Raw genomic sequence first — 11,773 nt, 5'->3', positions numbered from 1 at the left:
CGAAGCATTCACAACCATTTGTATGTGAAAAATCGCAATAACTTAACTAACCACCAAAGGTTAAATTTTTACTCACTACATACAAAGAACCTATACCCTTCATTTTGATAGTTGTTCCCACACTGCCACTGGTAAAACTCAATCATTAATCTCTTACCTCAGCAACTAATTGATCAGCCCATACAGGCATCTGAAACGAAATTGTTTTTCAAGCAGAATGGTGATGATTGTTAAAGCACATTTACAAATTCAAGAGGGAGAGCAGCCTTTTTTTTACTTAATTAGGCATTCAAACCGCAACTCCAAGCAAAATACATAATTTAGGCTTCTGCATGAATAATTAAAAAGATAAAAGGTATTCAATCCTATCTTATTCACCAACACAGGGAAAAAGTGTGCTGCCTGCCACAACTTACGCAATTAAAAATTACATTTTACCTAGTAAACACCGACCCTCAGGTAGTGGCTGCGAGTTTCTCACGTCACTCAAGAAAAAAATGACATGTTAATCATTCAACAGAATATATACCATAGTCAAGCATTACATACAGTACACGGCGTATATCTTTGGTACAAGGCATTGGCATTCTGTTAAACCTACCATTGTTGTTGACCTAAAGAGTAAAGACCAAATGTTAATTACCTGGATTTTTTGTACATATCCCACCTTGGTGGGCAAGGGAGGGAGAGAGGGAGCTGTAAAAGGATGAAAGGTAGTTTAAAATTAGCTTTGCTCCTTGTAAGGAGTCCATATCAATTTGCTAACATCCACTTCCAGACCACCTCGGCCAGCAGCTTTTAGATGACGATCCAACACCTTGGGATCAGCACAGATGACATGTTGCCCTTTCCGGTACTGAATTAGCTCCAAGGCCTGAAGGGTGCTTAGAATGTCTTCTGCCTTGATTGCAGTCATATCACTCAGCTCCTGCAAATCAATCATTTTGTGTATTATTAGTATTTTGGGTAACACTACTTCAATACCCATTCTTCTTCTAGGCAGCCGTTAACTGGTGGAGTTGTTAGGACTGTTCATGTGAGACCCCTTAAATATTACGGAGTATATTTAATCCAAGGGTCATAGTATCAACAATAAGAGAATCAGAAATGAAGCAAGTAAATATCATTTTCGGTTCACATACACTGCCAGTGCAGAAACAGGTGTTCGCACCTCTGTAAGTACCAAGCAAAGTAACATGTTGATTGTCTTGAAAATTATTTTCAGTGAATTGTTCATGAGTTGAACAAACATATTAAGATACTAAAGACATGAAGCACATTGCCAGCTTGCAGATAAGAAAGAATTGGTTCTTACTACTATGATAATTACAGTAGGCATCCAGAGACTAACCTTGATAGAAATGTTGCCCTTGTGCTTTTTCAATATATCTAGTAAAACACGAGTCCAATAACCCCGGTAGCTTAGCATACCTAAGTCAGAAAGAGGTCTTTCTGGAGTGCCCACTTTACCTTCTTTCTTAGAAAGTTCATATGCTGCACAAAGTATAAGAAATAAATTACTTCCATAATACAAAAAACATAAGCGTACTGATTATCGCCTAAATCATAATTGGAAGAACAAGCAAATGGAAGAAACGGGGAGAGAGGTAAAGAAGCCAGCTCCAATTTCAAACAGTACAAAGTAGGATTCTTGTCCTTAAACCATGCTGAGGAATTTTTCCAGATTAAGACATCAAATCAACGCTTTCATATTCCCTAGCCCAGCCATCTCCAAAAGGAAATTCCAATTTCAGATAGGTAAAGCAATGCACTTGAAACTATTCATAGATATGTTTTTGGACTTAAAGAAGGCTTTGCTATTAGGGTGCATTTTATTCAAATTATCACATTCCTGGGAATCTCACAATACCTAAGAATTTGGGAGAAATGAAATTTCCAGGAATCTGACCTAAAAAATGAACTATAAAAACTATCATTCCCGGGAACCAAACTAGAGCAATAACATTTCCTAAGGTAATGTGACATTCCCAAGCATATAGCCTGAGACAAACACACCCTTTTAGATCCATTAATTCAATACGCCCCGATATCCCTGAGGTCACCACAAAGTGAATGCCTGAGTTTGGTTTGACACAAGAACTAAGAATAAAAAAAAGGCAATAGAGATTTGAACTTTAGAGCTTAGCGAAAAACAGTATGCATGTAATCATTACATATGTTTTAAGAAATTCTAAAAGCTGGTTTAACTCTTAAGGACTGAATATAGGATTAGAAGCCCATAACATAAATTTTCTGCATCTACTTAATGGGATATTCATGCCTTTCATGCTACCACACCCAAGAAAAGGAAGAAAAAGTGCTCTCAGTAAGTGGAAATGATAGTAGGATATAATATCCTACTAGACCTTTGTGTGTGTATATGTGGGTGGTAGTCTGAATATACCACAGGATACTGAGGCTAGAAGCCTCCATATAAAAACAGAGGAAATGAGAATGCAACAGAAACTGAAGAATCTCAAGTGCTTACAAAATGCAATTAGGAATTTCCCATAGCCTTTTCTCTGATAAGGTGGAAGAGTCAGGATACAGGCCAAATTGTAAGATTCTTCCGAATGTTTTTCCTGAAACATCAAACAAGTAATGAGTAAAATCTTATCTTCTTCATTATAATAGCTAATAGGTCACCAGTCCCTTAAAGTATATCTAATATTCCACTATTCGTATTTCGTTTTAGCACCACCATGCTCAGAGATAAAGATGATACTATTATTGTATTCTCTATTCTCATAAAGCAAATCTGATTAACCATTTTACTAATTCCATTGGTTGAAGTTAGGAGAAAAAATAGTCAAATCAACTAGGTCTGGCATTTTAATTCACAAGATGTTATTAGTTGGCATCAAATGAACAATGACCAAGTTTCGACATTATCCATGACTAAATACCATGCTTGACCCAAAAAGAGATGAAACTTCACTTCAAAAAGAGAGGTATACATATTTTAGGAAATTCAAATGCAACTTCCTCTATTAGGTGATTTTTACACATAGAGAACGTAGAAGAATACTATAAGAATAAACCCAACGACAGATCTGGGCTTTGCCAATGGCACTTATTTGGCCAAAATTCAAAATACAGACTTATAATCTGACCTAAAAGTATTGGCAACAACAGAACTCTACCCTTAAGAAAACTTGGGTTTGTCTATACCAATCCGAGCCTGTTCAGGGCTCATAGTTCAGTATCCTCAGGTAGGGATGTCAATTTAGCCCTGAACCAATGAGCTGGCCCAATAAGCCCTAAAAATTGCAGGGCTAAAATCCAAAAAGATCAATCCAATAAAAATGTAAGCTCATTGGGTTGGCCCTATCGGGTTACTGGATTGAGTTGGGCCAGCTCATGGATTGTTGAGCTGGCCCGTGTAATATCCAATCATTATTGGATGGACCATAGTCCATACAACTTGTGTGGACCATGAATATAGGGTACATTTTTAATATAATAAATGTACATTATTTGTGTATTGAAGGTACATTATTTGATAGTATATATAAAATAATGTACTTTTATACACTACACACATTATATATACACTACACACACACTATACACGCGCGCGCACACACACACTATATATATACACACTGTACACACACACACACACACACCCTATATATATATATATATATATATATATATACACACACACACACACACACACACACACTACACACTATATAAATACACACACTGTACACACACACTATATATATACACACTATATTTACACATACTGTACACACAGACACTATATATATATAGTGTGTATATATATATACAGTATATATATATACACACACACACACTATATATATATATATATATATATATATATATATACACACACACACACTACACACACACACTATATATACACAATATATATATATACACACACTGTACACACACACACTATATATATATATATATATATATATATATATATATATATATATATATATATATATATATATATATATATATATATACACACACACACACACACACACACTATATATATATATATATATATATATATATATATATATATATATATATATATATATATATATATATATATATATATATATAGTTATGAACCTACTCTATTTGTAATAAAAATTTTGTTTATTGATTTAGCCCGTTGGATTAGCCCAACAACCTGTTGTTTAGGGTTAGGGCCAACCCAACTCAAAAATAAAAAATAAAAAAACCATTTAGCCCAAGTCAACAAGTCCACCAACCCTGTAGGGCTAGCCCAAAACCCAGCGGGCTATCCCATTTGACATCCCTATCCTCAGGACCTGAAGAGATGAAAGAACTAGTATAGATCTTTTGGAAGCCCAATATCAGACTAAACCAGTTCAGTTGGATGAGCATTCTTATAAACCCTCCTCTTAACACGACTTGGCAATTATGTTAACCTAAACCTGATAACTGTAGGCCACCCTCTTGATAGGTTAATGTTATAATCAGTTACAACGTATGAGAATGTTTCACAAAAGGTATTGCAGTGTGTAAGTGTAAAAGCAAGGATGGTTATCGTTTTTACTTTTTACTAAAGGATAGAATATGAAATTGGGGTGCCCAGTTAGAAGACTCAGAACCACAGACACATAAAGCCCATGAATGTGGTTTGTTCACCCAGGGACTTCTCTTGCTCACCAATACTAGACTTGCACTCAGAGTAGGACGCCTTGTTTTTAAACTAAAATTGCCAAAGTTCCATATGTGGCACAATGTCATTATTTTGTGATGCTATTCTGCATACTTTGAGCACCTTCTACTCCAACTTGTCTCCACAGAAAATTATATGATCAATGTGCCACAAGGAAACACAGATCGTATTTGCCTAAAGTAATTATAACTAGTTTCAATTCACAATAAAAGATTGCCCTTTTTAATCAAATCACAAGCAGCAAACCTAGGATTAGCTTAACATGACCTTCAAAGGACACAAATTACAATAGTCACAAGATGCAATTCAACAGCAGAGAGAAATCTTGGGAATGAGTGGTTTACCTTAGAAAAATAGCCAACCATATGGCACCCTCGATCATCACATTCACAAAGAACATAAAACAGGAACAGGTCAACATCATAGTAAAGTGTCTTGTGGTCAAGAAATAACTTTGCCAGATAGCAAAGATTCTGTCCATAAACTTTATTCTTTTTGCCATCAACCTGTTGAGCGCATTCCAATGTCAGAACATAATTAAGTCGCATTAAGATGTCCTAATCAGAGCCACACACATATTAATTGACCCATGAAAACAAAACACCAGGGCAAATAAAGTGTTTTTACATCATAAAGTATAAAGAAAAATCTATATATTAAAATAAAATAAAATAAAACACAGCAGCAGGAAAGCTATGGATACAATGTACAATTGAGTTCCTCATTAGTAGGTTAGAGAGTAAAGTTCTAGTAAACCAAAAGCATGAAAGTTCATGAAAACACACCTCAAACATTGACAGGGTACCACTTCGATAAATCTCATCACCAGGGGGATGCTTAAGATCACACTTCCTCTACACAGCAGAAAAAATTCAAGGTAACATCAATATGCTTCATTCCAAGAGAAGAAATCAATAAAATAGCAAATGAATGCCTATTGCATTTTAAACTATACTATACAAACTTCAATCAGAAAGAATAAAAACAACTACCCACACCTCTTCTCATTCCCAAAAGATCAATTTAGCTAATAATGAAATGCATAGCAGGTTGACAGATCAATTTAGTTCACAATGAAATGCATAGCAGGTTGACAATCTTAAACTTGATGCTTGTATAGAATTTATGATAGCTAAACATATTACATATTCTAAAAGAGCAAGGGAATAGAGGGACTAGTATCCACAGAAAGAGAGGTTAGGTGGCATTAATGAATTCTCTATAATGAATTCTTTAAGATATTGTGGTGCAGATTCACTTTCTATGTTTACCAGCAAGCTTAACAATAACTATATGCATGTGAGTAAATATGTTAAATATACAGGTGTGCATATTGAGAAGATGACACATGAAAGAAAGCCATAGCTTTTGGAAAGAATTTTGAGATTCTAAGCATACAAGTACAAATTACTATTTATGAACTGGATAGCAATAACATTCTTCACCAACAAAACTTAGTTGCAGTCGGAGGGGAATTGCCAATTAAAGGAATAAATAGTTGGGAGAAAATTTTGAGGCAAAGCTCACCATATGTCTCTGAAGTTGTTCTTTACGCTTCATGAAATTGAGACAAAATTCGCAGAAGAAAAGCTTTGTACAATCATTGTATTCTGGTGGAAATGGGGAGAAATACCATGTCTCAATCTCATATCGTCCAAGTTCAATTGTTGCAATGTTCTTAACCTTTGTGAACTCTTCATGTTCTCGCAGGCTAGCAGCATCAAGTTCTTCATGACCCTGCAAAAACCAAAATAGCACCTTTGCTTATACAGCCAAAAGTTTCACCTATCTTATACAGCACAAACTGGCAATGGAGAAAAAAGCTATAACAGCATTCCACTAGAACTTGATAACCAAATCCTCAGGCAATCATCTTTAAGTAACACGTGTTTTGTTTATTGAAGTAATTTATATAAGCTACTCCAATTTGCACATGCATAATGCATGAACAGAACAGAGAGGCCAGAAGCACAAACACAACTACAATGGAGAAAGACTAGCTTCTCTAATAGCTAAGGCAAGTAGAAGTGTTTAAGATAAGCTCATTCAAACAAACAATCAAGTCAAGCTGAGGTCAGTTCATTCAATCAACAAATACTCATTGGTGCCTAAGCTTGGCTTGCTTTAGCTGCTTATTTAGCTGAGTGAACTTGACCTTGAGTAGACAAATAAAGTGTTTTTGTTTTAATTTTCAATTAAAATTTAACAGAGAAAGTGTCAAATCAGCCCCTTAGTCGAGCAAATAGTGTAATTAGGTCCCTAGCTATATATATAACCTCCAATGAGGTACCCTAAACTGGCAAAATAGCTCAATTGGTTACTAATGTTACCTATTCAATGGGTTACCGCTAATTTGTGTTGAATAAGAATCCATGTGTACAATTTTTAAAATGTGGCGACAAATTAGCTAACCTTAAACAAAATTTTAAAAATAAAAATAAAAATAAAATAATTCCAAATGGAGACAGTCATTGAGCTATCTTCTCCAATGTTACTAAAGGAGAGGGATGGCTGCAAAAATAATAATTATAAAAAATAAATAAAAAATAAATAAATAATTGGACAGCCATGGCTGTCCAGAAGTATCACCGGTCTCTTTTCGTCTGATAATTTTATCACCAGACAAAGTCAATCCCGTGACTCTTCAAGACAGGACTGTCCAATTTTTTTTTTTTAATTTTTGGCAAACATGGCTCTCTTCAAGACAGCCATAATAACACCAGAGAAAGCTCAGCGCTGTCTTTGTCTGGAAAATAGAGGCTAAACGAAGATGACCACCAGGCAGTCTTCGTAATGTAAGACAGACGGTTGTCTTTGTCTAGCATTAAAAAAAAAAAAAAAAAAAAAAAAAAAAAAAAAAATCTTTAAAGTTATTCAATTCATTGCCATGTTTGAAAAATAGTACACATGAACGCTTAGTCATCATCAAATTAGCAGTAACCTACTGAATAGGTAACATTTAGAACCCAATTGCACTTTTTGCCACTTTAGGGTACCTCATTGGAGTGTTTTCCAATAAGATGACACATTCCCACTATTCGCTTGACCTTAGGTGGCACATTTGATACTTCTAAATTTCGAACATATATGATTTTTACTGTGTTATCAATTACTCCGTTACCTTTTGTATATTATTATATTTTTATAATACAATGTATTAATAAATAAATTTATACGAAATTCTTGGTAGCATTATTCAAGCAAATTTACTAAACGTCTAAACAAACTTTTACTATCTAACCACACTCATTTATGTAATTCGAGTCAAGTTAGACTGTTAAACAAGTTGACTTGAGCTTGTTCACAAAGAAGCTTGTTTAATTTACAGCGCCCTCAGCGCTTGCCCCTAATAATCAGTCTCTTTTAATTGTAAAGCAACTCTGTTCTTGTGAAAGTTTTCAAACAAAATAATAGAGGGCTAAAATGAAATAAAGGAAAAGCCTCAACTAGCTAGTAAACAACTCTACAGTAGGCTTTTTGCATCAATTAGATTGGGTTTACGGTAAAACTGCCCTATTTAGTTGAATTCTATTCCTTGTCTTTCACTCTCTCATTCCTTTTTTTTTAGTGGGAGAGTGTTATGCTCTAAAGCGTAAAGTTGGTTCACATTTTTGCCAAAAAAATTAGGTAATACATATCATTTGAATGTATAGAGTTTGCTTACAGATCACCAAGTAAAGGTAATTAATTTTATGTACAAGCACAGAGTAATAGTAGAAAATGATTCACATTCAACTAAAATTAGGTATCTCCATTATTTGGTTTTGCTTAGAAATCACCTAATAAAGGCAATTAAGTTCACATAGAAGCACTTAGTAATCACACCAGTGGAAGAGATGTATTATAATGATAAGAAAAGCAAGAACCACAACAATGGCAATAGCAGTTCAAACTAACAGGATTAAAATAGCAAACTACCTCCACATGCGTCTCATCAATCTTACGCTTTTGATGGCGTGTCATTTTCAAGCTTGTCACCTGAAAAGATTAGGTATGAAAATCTGAAGAAGGATTGTGAAAGAAATGGAGATCATAAATTATTAACAGGAGGCTTACCCTGTCATCTGAAAATCAGTTTCCAGTGCACCATAATGGAAGGCAATTCTTTACATTAGACCATATATCAATTTTCAGTTAATTACCTCTTTCATTTTTATTTCTTATTTTTCTGGGCAAGGAGCAAGACAAATGGGGAGTGGGGGCTAAGGCCATTAGGCAAACTAACAAAAAAGGATTACCAAAGATCACCTTGTCCTCCACCTTCTCATCCACAACAGTCTCCACTGATTCCAGATCAAGTTGCTCAAGTTTAACCCATTCATCAAGTCTCCTGTTGACTGCAAAGGGGGAAAAAGGGGCAAACAACTCAGGTTCAAAAAATCAAAAACTTTATATTCTTTAAAGTGAATTTAAAACTCTCTTATAAGCAATAAGTAATATTCTTGGGACTCATCACCTTTTAACATGGAGAAAAAAACAATTAACCAGCTCAAAATCAATTGTTCCTCAAAACAAGATCCAAGGCAAAAATGCAAGAAATTATATACTTTAAATGCATTGTTCAGACACAGTGAACAAGTGTATCAAGAATAAAGCTAATTGTTACTTAAATGAATCAGCCATTGTTAGTTCACAACATGAGAATACAAGGACATTGATAAATGATACAGTCTCAATCTGTAAAGCAGGTCAATTTCCAGGCATTGAGAAGCATGGCTAGATTTAATCAGATTAATTCATTGTCTTCACTCTTCAGTGAGAACAAATTTCCCAAATGATACTCCAAAAGACTCTAACCCCCTAATTACAATCATTAGCACTACTTAAACTTAACCCCAAAGCTAAAAAAGAAGAATTTAGAGAAAATATACAAGAAAGATAGATACAAAGAAAATCTAGTTGAAGCTCACATTTACAATTTACAATTCAAGTAATTAAGCAGATCAAGAAACAAAATCTCTGTTAAAAATCACTACAATTGAAGGAGACTAACAGGAAAGGAGGAAACTGGGAAATTTTGATGCTGTCATGCAGATGCAGCTTAATGCCACTGTGCATCAAACAACTAAATATTTTGAGCTACAAAATCAAATAACACCCAGCAAGCACTTTATTCAAGCTCTAAACCAACGATCCCTAACCAAAAAAAACAAAAAAAAAAAAAAAAAACAAAAAAAAACAAAAAAAAAAAACAAAAAAAAAACAAAACAAACAAACAAACAAAAGATTTCAGAGACTGTTGGAGAGCACTGGATGCCATGACTTCAGCACTAAAGAGATGACAGGAAAAACCCAGGCAGAAAAAATGATCAGAGTTCCAAATGGATGTACAGCATAGCATGTGATCCTCAAAGCCATAGTGCAACAAACAAAAAATATGTTTGAGTTCTGAACTAAAACATTCCTATTAAATCCTGCCAAGCCCTCATTTCACTCAATAAACTTTCCTTCACAATCTGTTAGACAGCAATCAAAGCTCTAGCATCCAAGTAGGCATGTACCATATGTCTAACTACCTTACCAACACCAAAGTATCTTGCATAGTGAACAATAATAAATAAATTAAACAACTTTACTATTGGAAGAGCAGACCTAGTCTTCAGCACCCTACTATATTATTTATATACATGACTTAACATATTAGCCCCTTTCCCAAACATGACACCACAGAGTCATAAACAGCTTCAAAATCTATAAAATGACACCTCATGAGTGGGAAATTACTTGAATGGTACTTTAACATAACTCTTGAGTCTTGCCCCATCAAATTTATCTCACTTAAGGTAGGTGCTACACGACTAAAGAGTATCTGTATATGGCTATACAACAAATAGCATCGTAACTAAAAGCAAAATAATATTATAGCTGGGGCTGCTTCAGGGAGGAGGGCTGTGAATAGCGTAAACATTCATTTCACTTGAGCGTCTATAAATAGCATAAACATTCATTTCAATTGAGAGCCTATAAATGGTATGATTCCTGCTGTCACTAAGTGTGAACAACCTGCAGCAGTTGAGAATTAAATCAAAACCAAGCAATCAATAGTTTCTCAAGCCATCTAATTAATGACCAACAAACCTATAAAATCAAATCCAAGTAAATAATATTACCCTGTCCAGAGAAGAAATGGATTGAGTTATCAAAATAAGCAGTACTCATTTAAAGCAATTCTTGTTTGACAATGAATAAATTTCAAGAACAACAGCTAAAGTCACAAAAGAGAAAGCAAAAGCAAACAAATTGCACCAAAATCAATATCAAAACCACTTCTCAGTGAAAACCCTAAGCTGAGATAGAGAGCTGCAATCTCATTCACAAGCAATTACACATGACCTACACCATTATAGACCAAATTATAGTGGAAGGGGGAAAAAACCCTAATTTTCTAAATTATCAAATGTAAAGAGAGGGAAAAATAACAAGAAAGCCTTAACAAATAGCTTAAAGTCTGTGTAATTAACGTAGTACTCCTAGACATTGTTTCCACCGGCAAAATTCCCCCTATTACGAACCAAATTACTGAGGAACAAAAAGCCCTAAATTTCAAACGGAAAGAGAGGGAAAATAGTAAGAGCTACGAAGGAAGCCTTGACAAATTGCTTACACTCTGTGTAGTGAACGTAGTACTCGTACTCATTGCTCCCCACGGCGCACACTTTCCGGCGTTCGATGACTTTTACAGGGTGGTACTTGGAGTCTCGCCAGCGGCACATCACGCGCGTGCCTACTTCAAGAGGTAGCATGCTGGCCTTCCGCCTTTTCAACGCATCGCTCTCCGTCGAGGCTCCTCCGTTGGATTCCACAGCCAGGGACTGGACTGCTCCGTTTCCGGCGACCTGGCCATTGACGGTGCCGTTGAGAAGTGGACTCGAAGAACCGTTCTCGGCTCGAGTGGGCGCATCTATGGAACCCATGCTCAGTAGAGAATTCTACGATGTAGATTTTGGACACAATTTCGCGATGCAATTTTCAATTACGTTCATCGAATTCGTCGGCGTCGCAAATTTTATTTGCGATTGTGTCAGTATATCGCTAGCCGCTCGGAAAGACATCTTGCTATTTTATTCAGTAACA

At 35.2% G+C, this 11,773-nt stretch overlaps 1 protein-coding gene across 1 annotated transcript; it reads right to left on the bottom strand.

Annotated features, from left to right (window-relative positions):
• Positions 1-356: 356 nt before the first annotated feature.
• On the bottom strand, positions 357-11,752 carry LOC109185360 (histone acetyltransferase of the MYST family 1-like). Its single transcript, XM_019335348.1, has 9 exons — positions 11,304-11,752; positions 8,948-9,036; positions 8,618-8,677; positions 6,227-6,436; positions 5,485-5,553; positions 5,044-5,205; positions 2,489-2,582; positions 1,352-1,494; positions 357-928 (listed from the first exon to the last, which is right to left on the bottom strand). Exons 1-9 carry the CDS (start codon positions 11,611-11,613, stop codon positions 725-727), a joined length of 1,341 nt encoding a protein of 446 aa, XP_019190893.1. The 5' UTR covers positions 11,614-11,752; the 3' UTR covers positions 357-724.
• Between the last annotated feature and the right edge of the window lie 21 nt (positions 11,753-11,773).

This window comes from Ipomoea nil, unplaced genomic scaffold (assembly GCF_001879475.1).
Source record: "Ipomoea nil cultivar Tokyo-kokei standard unplaced genomic scaffold, Asagao_1.1 scaffold1317, whole genome shotgun sequence".
Taxonomy (NCBI): Eukaryota; Viridiplantae; Streptophyta; class Magnoliopsida; order Solanales; family Convolvulaceae; genus Ipomoea; species Ipomoea nil.
This window is presented reverse-complemented; position numbering and strand designations above follow the sequence as displayed.